This window comes from Aristolochia californica, unplaced genomic scaffold (assembly GCF_029961685.1).
Source record: "Aristolochia californica isolate CCGP_79_NKW_82.1479 unplaced genomic scaffold, dmAriCali1.0.hap1 SCAF_6, whole genome shotgun sequence".
NCBI lineage: Eukaryota > Viridiplantae > Streptophyta > Magnoliopsida > Piperales > Aristolochiaceae > Aristolochia > Aristolochia californica.
Genome location: NW_027182257.1, coordinates 44,152,401 through 44,170,201, shown reverse-complemented (window position 1 = coordinate 44,170,201; position 17,801 = coordinate 44,152,401). Strand labels below are relative to the sequence as shown.

Below are 17,801 nucleotides of genomic sequence, written 5' to 3'. Positions count from 1 at the left end.
TTGGACTTTGGAACACGGTGGAAGAAAGGATTAGCACGCGGCGCCGAGGGAGACGATCGAGCTTCGGTGAGCCACGTTAGAGATTCTGACTGGCTTACGTGTCACTACATGTTAGCCAGCATGTCTCGTCATCGTACGTGTCAAAGTAAAAAATAGTTAGTCAACGTACAAGTAATCCTGGGAGACTCGAGTGAGCTTTAGAAGGAAGCGTTCGGCAGATGGTTAACCACTCCGATGCCTGCCCCGGTAACCCGAAAATCCGACTCTTGACACAAACCCGACTTGACTTGTAATTAGTTGATCCGTAACCCGGTCAATATAATTTGATTGGCAAGGATCTTGGTTCTCAAGAAATAATTCGCTGTCTCCTTCCATCTCCTTCAGCGCGGCCCCCTCGGCCCCCTCTCTGATCTCTCTTCCCTTTCTCTTCTTCGCAGCAGCAATGGGTCAGGGCTCTCCCGGTGGACTCAACAAGCAGGGCCTTCCCGGCGATCGGAAGCACGACGGCGACAAGAAGGAAAAGAAGTTCGAGCCGGCGGCTCCGCCTTCTCGCGTCGGTCGCAAGCAGCGCAAGCAGAAGGGACCCGAAGCCGCCGCTCGTCTCCCTATCGTAACCCCCCACACGAAGTGCAAACTCCGGCTCCTCAAACTGGAGAGAGTGAAGGATTATTTGTTAATGGAAGAGGAGTTTGTGTCTAACCAGGAGCGGCTGAAGCCGCAAGAGGATAAGAACGAGGAGGACAGGTCGAAGGTCGACGATCTGAGGGGTTCGCCCATGAGTGTCGGTAACCTCGAGGAGCTTATCGATGAGAACCACGCTATTGTGTCCTCCTCCGTCGGTCCGGAGTATTACGTGGGGATTTTGTCTTTTGTTGATAAGGATCAGCTTGAGCCAGGTTGTGCTATTCTTATGCACAATAAGGTTTGTGTTGTGTGCCTTGATTTCTATTTGTCTTTTTTTTTTTCGTCATGTGCTTTGGATCTAGGGTTTTCGGTTTTGAAGTGGATATTATGATGTAGGGTTTTATTTATGATTATTGGTTCTGTTCTGCAAACTGTATATTACAGTTTGAATCGGCTTAATTTTGGGACGGGATGTAAGATTTATCTTTTTGTGGAGTGACCGCTTTCTGACATTATTTGTTTCCTCCAGGTTCTTTCCGTTGTTGGGCTTCTGCAAGATGAAGTGGACCCTATGGTTTCAGTCATGAAGGTTGAGAAGGCTCCGTTGGAATCATATGCAGATATTGGTGGACTAGATGCACAAATACAAGAAATCAAAGAAGCAGTGGAGCTTCCTTTAACACATCCTGAGCTTTACGAAGACATTGGAATCAAGCCTCCAAAGGGCGTGATATTGTATGGAGAGCCTGGTACTGGCAAAACTCTACTTGCGAAGGTGATGCTTTTAGAATTTTAATTGGAACGATTTATTTTAAGGTACAGTGAGTGTGCATCATCATCAGCTTCAACTAAGTTTGTATTTCCAATAAACTTCTTTAACATCTTAATTTGATCAGTAAACCAGCTTACAAACTTCTCTAGCAACTCCTATTTTTTTCTTGGCTCTAAATCTGCTAATTTTGAAGAGAAAATATATGCTATATTCTTCCCTTAACGGTCAAGAAACATTGTTCCAACAGTCCCACGGATTGGTGTTATTTCCCAGCCAGCTGTGCAAAATTAGCACAGCTATAAAAAAAGGAAAATTATCAACAGTCATTCAAAGTGAATTGGACTCTGATAAATGACTAACATGGGAAATGAGGTGTCTTTTGTTTAGTTTACTATTTGCCTGCAGGTGCATTGTTGCTTGAGCATACAAGCAGCACATTCTGGATTAATCGAGAAACCTCCCTGTGGTTCTACATTGCCCCTTTTGTTGTCTTACGTTAAATGCTTGAACTGCTGCTTTATCTATTGCCTCTGGTTGAATCCTGCTTAACAGTTTTCATTCCATACTTCTGCGTGTTCATTCATTTTATTGCTCGGGTTGAATTCTAGGGTGAAGATATGGTGAAAGGGCTTCTGTTTGTGTTCAGTTACAAGCACTTTAATCAATTTCTATGTTACCACTTGTGTAGCAAAGTTGCAATTTTCTAAAACTCAAGTTCTTTTTATTTCTTTACAGGCCGTGGCGAACTCAACATCTGCCACTTTCTTACGTGTTGTTGGTAGTGAGTTGATTCAAAAATATCTAGGTGATGGCCCAAAATTGGTAAGGGAGCTTTTCAGGGTGGCTGATGATCTGTCTCCATCTATTGTATTCATTGATGAAATAGATGCAGTGGGCACAAAGAGGTTTGTCGGCAAACAACCTTATGCTAAAGAATATTGTTTCTGGTTGTTGATTGCAAGTTATTAACTGATCATAATTCAGGTATGATGCCCATTCTGGAGGCGAGCGTGAGATCCAAAGAACCATGTTGGAGTTGTTGAACCAATTGGATGGTTTTGACTCAAGGGGTGATGTTAAAGTTATTCTTGCAACAAACAGGATAGAAAGCCTTGACCCTGCCTTGCTCCGGCCTGGCCGAATTGATAGAAAAATTGAATTTCCTCTCCCAGATATAAAAACTAGAAGGAGAATTTTCCAGGTTCTCTTAGATTTGCAGTTTTCTTTTTTTTTTTCTTCTTTTTTTTTTTTAACTAAGTTTTATTAATTTGACATTTGTTTGGTGGACTGCAGATACACACATCAAGGATGACTTTGGCAGATGATGTTAACTTGGAAGAGTTTGTGATGACTAAGGATGAGTTCTCCGGGGCAGATATCAAAGCTATTTGTACTGAGGCTGGGTTGCTTGCATTGCGAGAACGTCGAATGAAGGTAAAAGTTCAATGTCATGACAGTAGGATGGCTGAAGATATTCTGTTTTCACAAATCTGGATGGATTAGCTCTCTTATTTTTTATTACCAAGTTCTCATCATTGTTATCATCATCATTAGAACCTTGTCCTGAATTTCATGGATTTGCTAACATAGAGTTCTCCATCGATTCTGCAAGCATTTGCAAGTTCTGTTACTTGGTAGGCCTTTCGTTTATTATTCTACCCCTGCTTCTCTCTTGCCTCTCCCTACACAAAAAAATAAAAAATAAAAAATAAAGTAAAATAAAATGAAGGCGTTGATGTCTTTGGTTTCTCATTTTGGGTTTGTCTAGATTCAGATGCGAAGCCTAAAACCGAATATGCCTACCCTAGCTTTTAGTACCTTTCTCTCTAATACCCTGGTCTGTCTGTTCAGGTAACTCATGTAGACTTCAAGAAGGCCAAGGAAAAGGTGATGTTCAAGAAGAAGGAAGGTGTGCCTGAAGGACTCTACATGTGAAAATGGTTAACTGGGCGGGTCATGGTTTTACTTTTTCTTTTTGTGATCAATGCATCATGCTTTTAAGATTTATCAATTGCAATGAGGTTTCTCTTGATGGAGGCCAGCAGATATTCATTACACTCAAAACTATTCTCTTGAAATTTAATGCTCACATTTATCATTCGGAGCCTGCAAAAAATCTTCACCATGGTTGAGAAGTGCCGATATGATAATGTTCATTATTTATATATGATCTTGGCTGATCCTAGTTTTTTCTAAAGTTAATTACTCACATACTCGAGAACAAATTTGCAATAATCCATGTTACCTGTTCTTTTGATACACAAGGGAGTGATAATATATTTCATCCCATCGTTTTAGAATGCAACCATAGAAATTTCTTCCAAAATTGTGCATGAAGAGTAATTGATAGGGATAAAATATATATAAAAAAAAGGAAACAATTATCACCAGACCGATAATGAACTAGGAGGGAGTGGAAATTTCTTCTGCAAATGCTGAAAGTGAAAGCGGCATCAAGTTCAGGTAGATTTCCATCCAGAGCTTTTATAAGGAGCAAGAAGAGGAAGGATGGTAATGAGGCCAAATAATAATAAATTACATTAATAGAACAGCTAAAAATACAAATTTTTGGAGGAGTTTCAGAAGAATGTTTAAAGTAAGATCAAATGCTCGCAGTAATCACCACAAGAACATTGATCATTTCTGAAATGATGGAATCTAAGAAATAATTTAACGGCACTAAAGCAATAACCACAGACCCTGAGGTTCTTGTTTATGCTTATTATAGGAACGCCAGGAGTAATAACCATCAATCCGAAGGCAAGTGCAAGCTTTTCACCATGATAGAAAACCTCAGTTTCTTTCTCTTCCTGCAAATCATAGAGTGTGAAGTTTGTATCAGGAACATAGCCGGCTTTCTTTGTTCCCTTCAAAAACTTTCTTAACGATGCTCCTCCAACTTCAACAATCTGTTCAAGGTCCCTGTCCTTGGTCTGGAAATCCAATTGAAGTGGTTATTCCTAAGGTTCTCGCCATCAAGGTCATTCCATAAGTCCCTGAGTTTAGTTAGTTGGATTTCGACTTAAATCAAGATTTCTCTCAAGTTAAAGTTTCATATTTGTAATTGTCAAGATTTTATTCAGTTCTGCCATCAACGTCTAACAATAACGGATTCATACTCCATTGCCACAAGGCCCAGAACACTGAAATGAAAGCAGAAACGGGAAATGATCGTCGTTAGTTATTAAAAACTCTCATTACAAGCGTTCGGACAAATATACATCCAAACTGATGCCATTACACATCTTCTTCTTTCCTTTTACTCTCTTCTCTTCTTTCTTCGTCACACCGCAGACAGCCCCCAATGGCATCAATAACAAGGAACACGACCAACGTAATTCGCCACACCTCCATACCCATCATCGATGCTTACCACCGCGTTCACGCTCGTACTCCCTGGACCCCCTCGAGGCCCGCGGCTCCACCGATTCGTGCCGCGACGGCCTCCGCCTCTTGAAATGGTAGTCCTCGTCGCTCGACTCTTGCTCGTACGGGCTGCTTTTCCGCGTCGATACCGCCGCCGCAACGACCGCCTTCGACGACTTGTGCTCGTCCCGGTGATGGTACCCATTGGATAACGACCGCGGCGGTTCCCGCTCCTTGTACCCATTGGAGCCGGTCGTCTCCGCTGCCGTCTTCCTCTTCTTGCTGCTACCGTCGGCACCGCTCTCGGGGAAGCTGATGCGGGCGAAGACGCTTGCCTTCAGCGTGGGATCCAACTTCGAATCGGGTCCAGAAGGCGGAGGCAGGACTTCTTCGTGGTGGTCCGACTGGTGCTTACGCTTCGGGGGTCGAGGAAGGGACGACCGGCTTAAGTCGGCTTCGCGAGGCCGATCCGAGGTTGGGCGTTTCTCGGACCTATGATCCGGCCCGGATGTCTGAGGCATCAATCTCTGCAAAAAAAAAATAACAGGGACCACCCATTAACGTAACATGACATCACTATTGGCCACAACTAAAAACCAAAGAAAAGAAAGATTGAGATCAATGACCGGACCCACAAAGCTGACCAACCAGAACATGCATCATAGTCCCGTTGCGTGGTACTGGTCCATCAAAAGTGATGGGACCACAGCTTCCCAGAACACACTTGATTCAATTCAACAGTTGCGCCCAACCTCTTTTATTTTTTTTGAAATAAAATAACTTTAAAAATTATGGACAAATAAGATTTGTTCCGAAAATCACTACTTTTACATTTTTTTTTTTTTACAAAAAAATTACCTAATGTATTAATAATCTAAATTAAACCTAGATTGTACACAACTGATCAGCACAGCAGACACAAATCCGAGAGATACGAAAATGGACTCTTTTTAACAGTTGAGAATACGTAAATCAACTTCGTTAAAAAGTAAAGAACATTGGTCAAAGCAAAACGGTGCTCCACTCAGTTCCCAAAATGGTCGAGCTAATTGGTTAACTCTCGGTGCCGAATCATCTCAGGATTCGGGGATAAAGATACCCCCGACCGATGAAGGAGTGAGGGCAACTTTCCATGCTAGGCCGTTGACATTAACTGCTACAAGAGAAGAATACCCACTAACTCTTTTGTCCCTCCGAAATGATCAGCTAAAGAACGAAACGTTCCCTGTTGGTTCAACAACAGATACGAGTCTCAATCTCGCTCTAGCAGCGTTTTTAAAAAAAAAAAAACTTTTACGACTTTCTCTTACTCAAACGCTAGATTATTAAACGCCAGAGCACTTCTTCACACCGAAATTATTGCACCACGTAAGAGAGGCTCTCATCCCGCTATACGAAAGAATGCCTCAACTACGACATCCCCATAATATCGTGTCATGCCCCTCTTTTGTTTTAAAAAGAGCGGCATTTTCTGCAGGTAAGTTCGTTGTAATTGCTGCAGAGTACATAAATGAAGATAACTGGATAGACAATAAAAAAAGACATACAGGTTTTGGTTTCACGGAAGAAACATCACCACTTCTGCTTATTTCCCTACTCGACACCTTCTCATCTCTTGAAGATTCTCTGCAACAGCCAGATTTCAAATGTCCATTAGTATTACGGATTAAGATTATCAAGTCAATCTACATCTAAGATCATATTTTATTAGCACAGGCCCTCGAATATTCTCAGAATGATTTAAAAGAAAAATGAAACCAAGCACTGTGGAAGCACCATTCAAGTGTATCCCATCCACATGGCCACATTGATAAAAAACAAATTAAAAATAACACAAAAAAAAAAAAAAAAAAAGGTTCTCAATCATCATGTCTGGATGGCCCCCCAAGTACAGAAAACATTCTGGATAATCCCATCTAACAAACTTAAGTTATAGGGATAAAGATCCTGATCACACATCACATAGGAAACACTGATGAACAGTATTATCTTCATCGTTCCTAAAAGCCATATATATATATATATATATTTATATATGCAGAAACCTGGAGAGGCACCCTTAATGAAAAGAAATAAGTACATAAATGAACATGGATAGAACTACAAGAATCATTCATGGAGAGGCACCCTTACTGAAAAGAAATAAGTACATAAATGAACATGGAGTCATGAGCTATCTAGGCTTACCTTTCTCCACGTCTTTCGATTTCATGCCTTCGCCTGAGATCAGCTTTTCGGGCCTCAAATTCCTCCCTACTCATTACTGGAGGCACTGGGGTTGAGCCCATGCCAAACTCGGCCAAACCCCTGAGAAGATGTGGTCTATCAGATTAAGCAACAGCACAACAAACATTTCACAACCATAAAAATACAGCAAAAAGGAAAATCATACAACTAAGAACTCCCCAGTTGCCAGTCAGGCTTGAAACCCAAGACCTCAAAAACCCAGCCTCACCAATGTAGATTCAAACAAAGGCCCAATTACCAGTGAGAAAGAGCAAGGGAGAAGAAGAAGAGAGGAAACCAAAAGGAATAAAAAAGACATTCAGGCTTTTGCCTAATGACAGAAGGCTATGTTTTAAGTTACCAGAGAAATCATGAGCATATACAAAGGTTCTGATTCCTATCGGAGATTAAAAATGTAACTACAAAATATAGTACTAGCTTACCTTTGAGGAGGAACAACTGGCATCATATTATACCCTTGCCCTCCAAAAGGATCTTGAGGCATGAATCCTCCAAACGGAAGATCAAATGGACCAGGCGTGTAACCCATATAAGGCATTGCACCACCATAAGGTCCCATGAGTCCATCCGTTCCCCACTGCATGCCTCCTGACCAGTAGGGGTTGTAGGCTGAAGCACCAAAGGACATTGCATAATTTTCAGCAGCAAGATCTTGAGGAGTTCTCCACGGCAAATCCACACCTGCCTCACATGACCAATGAATGGAACCTAGAATAAAAAACCGACACATAAAAAATTCTATGAATACTTGTTACTACCTTTTTATCTACACAACCCCTATTATACAAAGGATACATGATGACTTACTGCTAGCAGGTGCCCGTAATTTCTTCTTTTTCTTCTTCTTTACTGCAAGAAAAAAAACTGTGAATCGGTTCTCTCTTCACCAAAAACGAAGTGATAAAATACACTAAAGGATCTTTTTCACTCCTGACTACTAAAAGCATGCTCAGTCCGGCAAATAATGCATCACAGACGCTGATAATAAAAGTAGGCATCAAATGACCAGTAATGCACCTGGCTCCCCAGTAGGAAGTTTCTGCTGTACTTCCTCCTCAGGCAAAGGGGCACTTCCTTGTGATGTAGGCTCCTTCACACTCTCCAGTGTGGCTTCTGACACATCAGGGACTTTGGTTGCTTTGCTTTTCTCCACAGAATGTTGAGCTACGTTGACAACAACCTTATCTTCATTTGCAGGCTCCTTTGGTTCTAGAGCCTCAACAGTGTGAGGTGGCAAATTCTGGTCCTTTAGAACAGCAGAAAGGGTACGACCAGCAGAAAGGATAGGGGATGGGGCCTTAGGCTGTGGGAACCGAGCAGATTCCATATCTGTAAGAAGAAATTTGATATTAGCCCAGCCATTTCAGACCAGGTATCTATGCAATGTAAAACATACAACAACCAATAGTCCATGTCACTTTGTTCTAGGGTGCAAATTGGTCAACCAACATCATTCGGATAAGAGAATTTCAGCTAGAATCTGCTTTCAAACCATCCATTTGAGTCTTTTTAAGTTCCTTGTTGCTCATGCATAGCTCAGACTACATCTTGATATGGCTTACCCCCAAAATAGAAAAGTTAGTCTTATATACTGTTAACTGTAGTCACCATCATAGAATGTTTGCTAATACTGTATGAGCTTTTCAAAGAATCCAAACCTTGAACTTGTAATTGGCTTCCAGCATTTTCTGCACTGCTAGTTGTTGACTCCATGATGCGGTTAATCGTCTCCCGAAGGGTCTTATTAGGTAGGAGATCATCTGCTAGTATGTTTGTGGCACCACATACACACACTGCTTTTGAGATAATATGATCCCGGATACCTGACCAAAATTATAATAAAATCAACATTACATATTCCAAGTGAGCCGCTTAGTACACATGTATGAATAAATAACACAACGCCAAGAAGAAAAACTAAACAAATGATTGTAGGAAAGTACGCCAGACCGACAATTTGCAAGTAACAACTTTGAATAAACAAGAACACCATCCAATTATGAGAGACAAGTAGATTATATTTTTTTTATTGTTGAACCTATTCCATGGTGAAACTTGAACCCAAGACCACAAACTAGACACCCCACTACGTGGCCATTGAGACAAAAAGCTAATACACAACATAAGAGCACCATTCTGTCATCACTAAAACATCACAAACCCACACCATATAAGCTCAGCAAATAGACTTGCACCTAGCTAAGCAATTCTCCTTTTAGAAAATTTTGGAAACAGAGAAAGAAAGCATTTCCGGGATGATGTCCATCCTAAATGAATCACGAAAAACTAGAAATAGGGAAATGAAGCCATTTTCCCAAAGGATATTATGTTGAGGGAAGCACTATAAATCATGGCACTCTGAAAACTAAAGCCTCACTAAATCTTAATCATTGCATCTACTTCAAAATCAAGTCCAACCAATATAATCAAATAAAAAAATATTAACTTTAGGCATAAATCCAACTTTTAGTGCATATCTGCCTCAAAAGTCGGACTGCATCATACTTACATTTGTCACAGAAACTGTTGAAACAACACTTGCCAGTGAGAACAGCATCTTTCATTACTTCTTTACACAAGGGACAGCGGAGTTCTGGAGGAAGCTCACTAACAGATCGAGTTGTTGGAAAACCATCAATTTCCTTCTCAAAAGCAGCTCTGTTTGAAAATAATTCGTTCCTTAAATTCTAACTGTAAAACCAATAGCATAACCTAACTTTAAAACCAAAACGAAGTAAAATCAGCTTACTCATTAGGCTTTAAAACGGCTACAGCCCCACTTGGCAAAGCATAGGAGCCATCTGGAGTAGCCATCAACATTGACTTTGGAATGCCTGTTGGCGGCTTCACTCTTTTAATGTCATAATTGGGGTCCCCATTTGTGGGACAATGCTGTATAAAATGGCCTGCAAAGTACATATACAAATATATGAAACCCACCAACTGAAATTACTTGTCCACCTAAGAGTTAGCTTCATAAGTATAAACATACCAGGGACTTTGCATCTATGACATATGTACCCTTGTGGAGGTGTTTTCCGTTCTAAACCACCACCACCACCACGGCCTTCAAGTAAAAAAATTGAACATGTCAGAAACCGATAGTGCCAAGGATTATTGTAATGAGGAAGCATGTAATAAAGGTCCAGCGAAAAAGCAAATACTACAGACCCAACTTAAAGCTTCATATATACTCTGCCATTGAGAGAATCTACTTTTGCATAAATTAGCAACTATAGCAGAGTTAAACAGAAAACACTTTCAAGAAGGTTATGAACTTTTAGGAAGCTTATGAGAAAGCAACACATGTAGCAAAAACTGCACAGGCTTCATGGAAGCAATAAGTACAGCAGAAACTGCATCATGTTTCCATCTATGTGTGTGTAGTTGTGTTTGTGCAAGTGCAAACAAGAAGATGACAAAGAAAGTGGATTACCAAAACCACGGCCAGCTATCATTCTACCACCCATACCCCTTCCAAAACCTCTTCCAGGACCAAAACCTTCCTGTGATTGCCTGAATATCAATACAGAGAAATGTACCCTAGGTTCAGATAGTGTCTTATTAGCAACAAAGTATAGAAAGAACAGAATGTCCTTTATGGGATTTAAGACACAGAAAACATCACACCTTTGCCAGTCCAAGGCAGAAGTATCAATTAATGCCTTTATCTTGCTATCTTCATCAGCCTTATTAGTCGGAGGAGCATCCTGTAGCAGATTACCAGACTGCACAGGTAGCACCTCTGGTATAGCATATAAATCATTTCCAAACTCATCCCATTCAGACTCTTCAGGCTGCAAAGTCCATAAAAAATGCACCACTACATCATAATTTCACTGGTCAACACCTAAAATCAAACTTCCCCATGCACTACATCATTGTTCCTAATGAAACAGATTCAAGGTACTATACTTACAAATTTAACAGCAGAAGTTTCAGCAATAGAAACACTCTTAGGTGGTGGAGTTTCCTCTACCTTATTTACTAGACCTTGTGGCCTGAAAAAGAGACATTACCCTGCTCTCAATTTGATGCTTCAGCAATAAGTAAGAACCACAACTAAAAATGTGATGACATGACTACTATGGAACATATCAAATGTAGAGGAATCATGTAAACTTTAGATGATAAAAAGCAAATATAAATAGAATCAAGAACTCAGGAAGTGTGAGATTGTACTCGTCTATTTCAGTCACAATGGGCATGCGTGGCCGCCCTGGAACCCGACGAACCAGTACAGATGTATTTTTTGGAATCAACATAGCGTCATCAGCATACTCTGAAATTGAACATGACAAAATAAAAGTCCATGAAATACTGCAAAAAGATCAGTTCACAACCCATATATCCAATGTTGAATGCTCGAAGCCTCACATTATCTCCCACAAAAGAAGGTCCTCAAAACTACAATATTGGAAACTGATATCCACCTGGCCCTTTTACTTAGCACATACAATCTGGTAATTCTCACCTATCAAAAGTAGATTTTCAACTAATTGAGTTGAATCTACTTTTATCAACAAAATTGCGTTGCATGGTGAAGATAAGAGCCAAGGAGATAAAAATTCCAATGACAAATCAACATTCTACATCGAAGCACTCCCAAATGATATCAGGGCATAGGTCATCCCCATCTTTTTTGTTTCTCAGCTTTTCCATCACAGAGAAAATCTCTGAAAAGACCGAATCCCATCCACGCTTACTCCTACACAGGACCTACAATTTTCTTTTCATTTTTTATACGGATATGTGTATATCAAAGTAACCAGATTCAACAAGATGAATGGATGGAATTCAGAGTTAAGAACGGACCTTCATTAGTTTGGGCGTTGGAAACCATGAGATCAAAATCAGTACCCCTGCCCAAATGCTTGGATTCGAATATTTTTTCTTTCAAAATTGCAACTGATATGAAATGTCCGTCGATATGAACAGAGTCATAATCTTTCGCACTTTTGAACTTATAATACACAGCCATTTTTTTCTTTTCTGCTCTGTTATGAATAAAAGAAGTAGAACAAAAGAACAGATTGCCCTAAGGGGAAGGAAATCGAAGAAATTGGATATGGTCAAAACTGAAAAGGCCAGATATTATCGTAAAGAGAAAAAAAATTAATAAAATTGTACAGAAGATCTTTCACGCCTTTCTCCCTCGAACAAGGGAGACAAGAAGATGTGATCAGAAAACCAAACAACGCCCAAAAGTAAACAGCTTTTACAACACCACTCCGATCGATGAAGAATTCGCCCCGATCTATCCCCGAACCGACTTGCACCGTGGATCCAAAAGAACCGCGCTAATCTCTTCCCGAACGCTCAATCCGGAAGCAAAACCGTCCGCCGCCGCCCGATCTTCAACGCCAATAACCCCACAATCGTAGGTCCGAAAGAAGATAACACTTCGCCGCAAAAAAAAAAAAGAACACAAATCTCAAGAACTCGAGATTTATCAAGAAATTACATAACCCTAAACGAGACGAAAAGTAGGGCCGCCGATACCGAAGGCCGACCTTCGGTCTCCGTCTTCACGGATGACAACCACAGCCTTGCAAAGTGGGAGACGATAATCGAATTCAAGAGAACTTAGTCTTTCGCGGAATGGAAAACAGGGATAAGGAAATTGTCGACGGAGAGGGTTTCGATCCTTCAGGCCGTAGGAGAAAACTGAAGTGCCGTGGTTTTATAGCGTGAACCCCCACGGCGCGCGTGAGTGGAAGTAGCTCTCTCGTAATTAAATAGTAATTACGAGCAAGATTTCCGGCGACGTTTTACAACCTTTCTGCCCCCTTGATAATCTCCTGTGTACCCTCATAGCTCATTCATCCAATTATCCTTTATATAATTTTATAAATAATTATTATTATTATTATTTATTTAAAATAATATTTTTGTGTCATTTAATTTTTTTCCTAAATATACTTATTATATTAAACACAACTGATCGAATAACTGGAGGTGGATGCCCTCGCAAAGCACGAGCAAATTGAAAAGGACAACCTCTCACCCCTCTCACATAGGAACCTGTTCTCTACTTTGTTTTTCTTCTTCCTGTTTGTTCTCTGTTTTCCGTCTGCGAGTCCGGCGTCCTTCCCCCGTAACTCCTTCGCTGTTACCATCTTCTCTCTCTGTTTCCAGCCATGGCGCCATCTATCGTCTCCCCCATTGAATAGATGGTAAGAAAGCGATAAAAAAGAAGTTGCATGTCATAAAGATACGAGATTCAGATAGAACCACTACACATAAAGCTGTAATATGACGGAATTATAGCAAAACTAAAGGCCCTGTGCCCAGCTGAATTCACTTTCCCTCTCTCAATTACATCAGGCTCGAGTTGTCAACGAAGGAAGGTTATGTCGAATGAGGCTTTGGAAAAAAAAAAAATTTCTCTCACTCACTACTGACCTTTGGCGATATCAATCGCCCTCTATGCGACCTATCTTCGGCGCTCGACTCCCTTCTTCTCGGTGCTCGACTCCCTTCTTCTCGCCATCCCCAGCACCGAAGACCTTCGGCGACATCTCTCCCCTCTCTGCAACCTCTTTGGCTCTTCCCCCTCTCACGACCATTAGCAATTTCAGTTGCGACCTCTCCCCGAGGCTTGACTCTCTTCCTCTCGCCATCCGCAGCACCGATGACCGTCGACGACTTTTCTCCCCTCTCTGCAACCTCTCCAACTCTATTTGGAAGAAAGTAAGGTAAAAATTGCATGGCGATATTTTTAATCTGTTTATTGGGAGGTATAGGATTCCTTTGTGATACCGTATTATCTTGATTGGGTTGGCAATCGGTATTTTGCATCGATTAAATGTATTCCACACCAAGTGTTTTATGTGTGTTTTGGTCACTAGACATTGGATGGACGATTGTTTTAAGTTTCCCCTCGCTGGAGAAGACGATGCCCACTTATTTTATACATTCTGCATCCACTCTATGTGTATATTTGTATATTTATTTCGTTTTTTTTTTTAAATTGTGATTGTTTGTTGTGTATTGCATAATTATTTACGCATGGAAAATTACATGGATTTACTTGAAGATGAAGAAGATGAGTGATGATTCTGGTGGATAACACTGTGGAGATAACAATGAAAGTGAAAATGAAGATAGTGATAATAGTGATGATGTTGAAGATGATGTGAACACTCAATAAGTATTTAGAGAGAGTCCGTAGTACAATCTATAAGATAATCATATTATTGAGATGTTTTAGCAATTTAGACGTGGCAAAATTATTGATTATTATGTTTTAATGCCACTAAATATTTTTTGTGTTGTATTTTTGTATGTACAAATATAATTTTTTATATAAAAAGGTGATTGAGTTATATTTGTATTATTTTTATTTTTATTATTACGATGTTTGTATAATTATTTCATATTTAGATATTACAAAATTAAAATTTGATTACAATTTTAATAATATAAAAGTAAGCATTTGTTTAATTATCATATTTAATATATTTTATTTATTAACTAATATTAAATAATTTATTTTAATTTATATATATCAAAATATCTTATTTAATAAATAATCTATCTATACTTTACACCACACTTTCTAATGTGCAAACTAACAAAAATAAATACTTTACACTGTACTTTACATTGTGCATATTAAACCCTAAACCCTAACAAAAATAAGTATTTTACACTACACTTTCCATTGCGCACACTGACACAAACAAGTATTTTATTTTCTCTCTCACTTTCTTTTTACCCGTGATGTGGCAACATACGTGACAGTCTATGAGCAGACATACGCATACGAGTGATTCACGCATATGAGTGAGGTGAATCGGCTTAGTACATGCATTTTATCATTGGATAGGGTCTCCCAAAGACACCATGAAGAGAGGAAAAGAGGGATGCTCCTCCCTCCTCTCCTATTAATAAAATCATAAATAAAAACATAAAAATGCTTATGTGGCATGCCACATAATCATGCATGTCACGGGTAAAACTTTTTACTTGTGACATCCTATCAAGTGTATTTTGACTTTCGAAAAATAAATAAATATTTACTACAACTTATTTGAATTTTAATTGGTATATTGAATAATTATAATATTTTTAAATATAAATTAAATGTGAATATTATTATTTTATTAATTATTTGTTAATTATGCTCAAATAGTTTAAATAGAACCCATTACCAAGAATCATATCATATGATTATACACTAAGATCCATATAGAAACATTTTCACCACATTTTTTACATAGTATATGAGCATTATTAACTAATTGAAGTTGAAATAAAAAGAGATTATATGCTTTTTTTTAGTAATTATTAATTTTTGTTTAGTCTCACGAATCATTTATGTTCAAACGATTTAAGAAATTAATAACAGATAAATAAATTATGAAATATATTATGATAATTTTGCTCTGAGGAGGTATTTACAAAGTGTTTTTTTCTTTTTGGAATTAAAATATATGCCTAAAAACCACAAAAAATCCTACTGACTTAATGTTGACTGAGTTGACTCGATTCAAACCCAATAAATTAGTTATGTTATTGGAATTCGATTGAGTTAATAGGGTTTTATTTACACAATTTTGCTCTCAATAGAGTTGATATACTTGAATCGACATCAACAAATATTAATAAAAATAAATAAAAAGGGCATCCCCTATATATTTCATTATTATCCAATCCCATTATCTGTATTTTCGTTCCTTTATTCTCCAAACTGATAATCTTGATTTTTTAATATTTAACATCAAATTCTAAAAATTGGAAAAAGTACAAATATATTATAAAAAGTTAAATAAATATTTAAAATATTATATATAAAATTAAAAATATAATAATTATATAAAGTATTTATTAAAATTATAAAATATATATTTTTAAAATATAGACGAAAATAATTTTATAATAAATTACTTTGAGTCGGTTTTGGAGAAAATTATCCACCCATAAACTTGGCAGGTTTTAAGAGGTGAAAAATCGACCCATCCCAACTTAAATTTAGTTGAGTCCGGTTCACATTTAACCCAACTCGTGCCGACCCTAACACGATTGATTTCAGAGAGCGGAGTCATTGATCCGACCCCCGTGCCCGCACCCAGGCGCCATTTCAAGCCCCGTACAAAAGCTTTTGCACCGCGAACTATTTTAATCTAATCTCCACCGTCTATGTTTCATTCCTGATATCAACGATCCAAAAAGCTTTATATCCCTCCATCCGCGTCGAACTTCATTGACCAATCACCTTACACCTTGCTGCATCTATATAAGAACTTCCGCGGCGGCTGCTCTTTCCTCATCCAAGGTTCTCTTCGATTTCTCTTTCTCTTTCTCCTCTGCTTGCTTCCGATTCTCTCGGCCTTTAATCTTCCTTAGATTTTTCGTTCTTTGTCAGTTGATAATGGCGCCCAAGGCTGAGAAGAAGCCAGCGGAGAAGAAGCCGGTGGAGGAGAAGAAGGCCGAGAAAGCTCCCGTAGCGGAGAAGAAGCCGAAGGCCGAAAAAAAGCTTCCCAAAGATGCTTCTTCTACCGATAAGAAGAAGAAGCGCTCGAAGAAGAGCGTCGAGACCTACAAGATCTACATCTTCAAGGTCTTGAAGCAGGTTCATCCTGATATTGGAATTTCAAGCAAGGCGATGGGTATCATGAACAGTTTCATCAACGACATATTTGAGAAGCTTGCTCAGGAGGCTTCTAGGCTGGCAAGGTATAACAAGAAGCCGACCATCACCTCCAGGGAGATCCAGACGGCTGTTCGATTGGTTCTTCCGGGAGAGCTCGCTAAGCATGCGGTTTCTGAAGGGACTAAGGCGGTCACCAAGTTCACCAGTTCTTAGTTTAGGATTTCTGTGGTTCGAGTTTTTGGGGGTTTGTGAAATTTACGAGTCTGTGGCTTTAGATTCATGATGAATCGGGTTAGATCTGTTGTGGGTATATTTAGTTTCGCTCGTGGATCGTGTAAAGAATCTGTGGATGGGTTCTCCCTGCTAACTCTTCGTTCTTATAGAATTAATCAATTCTGCATTTACGTTTTGGCTGGTTGGTATGCACTCCATTTGTACTTTGTTATTGGAAGACGATCATATGATTCCCTATCTATGGCGGTAACTCTTCAAGATAATAGAATTAATCGTTTCGTCATTTACGTTTGAATTTTGTTCCTGCAAGACGATCTACTGGTTTCCTATCGATAGCATTAACTGGAAATTTTGGAACTGTAACGATGCGTGGTTGAGTTGGGTAATACGGAGATACACCTTGTGCTCATCTTCAAAATCGGTAGCCTCGCACTGAGGCAAACTAAGTAATCGGTTCGGTGTCACTTGTGTAGGCGAAGTCTGTCATGATCTATTCATGGTAAGAGGGGGGTGTGTTTGATATGAAGCATCCTTGTTATAGGTGCTGAATTGAGTTTTTCATTGGAGGAGGTTAGTTTCCCACATTATTAATGTATTAGGATAAGTTTCAGAAAATGTTCGGGTGATTTCGTTTTTCTATAATAAAAGCAAGTTCCTTTTTTCCCGCGCAGAAATGGATTTTGCCCTTTTTTTAGCGCATTCTCTCCTCTGCAACATAAATACAGGAAGAGCAAGAGTTGTCTTCTCTAATTCGCACAGGGAACAGGACGGGGAAAAATTTCCAAGGCTTGCAGAAATGGCGGTCCTGGACAGAGCGAGACTCTCTATCAAGAGTCTGTTTCTTGTTTGGCTGCCGGAATCTCTATGGTTTTCAGATGACCATTGAAAATGAGTGGGCGGCAGTGATTCTCGTCAGAAATCTGTACAGCTCGTGTCAGACCTTGTTGTGCTGGTTTGCTC

General features: G+C 39.4%; 3 protein-coding genes across 4 annotated transcripts; 2 read left to right on the top strand and 1 right to left on the bottom strand.

Annotated features, from left to right (window-relative positions):
- The first annotated feature begins 342 nt into the window (after positions 1-342).
- Positions 343-3,500, top strand: LOC137933964 (26S proteasome regulatory subunit 4 homolog B). The gene is made up of 6 exons (XM_068778112.1): positions 343-922; positions 1,154-1,399; positions 2,132-2,301; positions 2,381-2,597; positions 2,690-2,830; positions 3,248-3,500. The coding sequence occupies exons 1-6, from the start codon at positions 443-445 to the stop codon at positions 3,329-3,331; spliced, it is 1,338 nt and encodes a 445-aa protein (XP_068634213.1). The 5' UTR covers positions 343-442; the 3' UTR covers positions 3,332-3,500.
- Positions 3,501-4,553: 1,053 nt separating this feature from the next.
- On the bottom strand, positions 4,554-12,785 carry LOC137935540 (E3 ubiquitin ligase PQT3-like). 2 transcript variants are annotated; one of them, XM_068780191.1, is made up of 15 exons: positions 11,825-12,785; positions 11,192-11,291; positions 10,929-11,010; positions 10,640-10,806; positions 10,446-10,525; positions 10,002-10,076; positions 9,759-9,915; positions 9,519-9,667; positions 8,668-8,832; positions 8,027-8,338; positions 7,817-7,858; positions 7,432-7,717; positions 6,950-7,069; positions 6,310-6,388; positions 4,554-5,289 (listed from the first exon to the last, which is right to left on the bottom strand). In XM_068780191.1, the coding sequence occupies exons 1-15, from the start codon at positions 11,988-11,990 to the stop codon at positions 4,756-4,758; spliced, it is 2,514 nt and encodes an 837-aa protein (XP_068636292.1). In that variant the 5' UTR covers positions 11,991-12,785; the 3' UTR covers positions 4,554-4,755. The 2 variants fall into 2 exon arrangements, with proteins under 2 accessions (XP_068636292.1, XP_068636293.1); XM_068780192.1 differs by having other exon boundaries at positions 7,432-7,690.
- Positions 12,786-16,288: 3,503 nt separating this feature from the next.
- On the top strand, positions 16,289-17,016 carry LOC137935541 (histone H2B.3-like). Its single transcript, XM_068780193.1, has one exon. It carries the CDS (start codon positions 16,386-16,388, stop codon positions 16,818-16,820), a length of 435 nt encoding a protein of 144 aa, XP_068636294.1. The 5' UTR covers positions 16,289-16,385; the 3' UTR covers positions 16,821-17,016.
- The last annotated feature ends 785 nt before the right edge of the window (positions 17,017-17,801 follow it).

What these genes read in the sequence shown, in the direction of transcription:
- LOC137933964 (XM_068778112.1), top strand. Translation starts at nt 443, where the DNA reads ATGGGTCAGGGCTCTCCCGGTGGACTCAACAAGCAGGGCCTTCCCGGC. An exon ending in GATGCAGTGGGCACAAAGAG is followed by an intron (nt 2,302 to 2,380) that starts GTTTGTCGGCAA and finishes ATCATAATTCAG; the next exon opens with GTATGATGCCCATTCTGGAG. An exon ending in TGCGAGAACGTCGAATGAAG is followed by an intron (nt 2,831 to 3,247) that starts GTAAAAGTTCAA and finishes CTGTCTGTTCAG; the next exon opens with GTAACTCATGTAGACTTCAA.
- LOC137935540 (XM_068780191.1), bottom strand. Translation starts at nt 11,990, where the DNA reads ATGGCTGTGTATTATAAGTTCAAAAGTGCGAAAGATTATGACTCTGTT. An exon ending in ATTGTGACTGAAATAGACGA is followed by an intron (nt 11,011 to 11,191) that starts GTACAATCTCAC and finishes TCTCTTTTTCAG; the next exon opens with GCCACAAGGTCTAGTAAATA. An exon ending in AAACTTCTGCTGTTAAATTT is followed by an intron (nt 10,807 to 10,928) that starts GTAAGTATAGTA and finishes TGGACTTTGCAG; the next exon opens with CCTGAAGAGTCTGAATGGGA.
- LOC137935541 (XM_068780193.1), top strand. Translation starts at nt 16,386, where the DNA reads ATGGCGCCCAAGGCTGAGAAGAAGCCAGCGGAGAAGAAGCCGGTGGAG.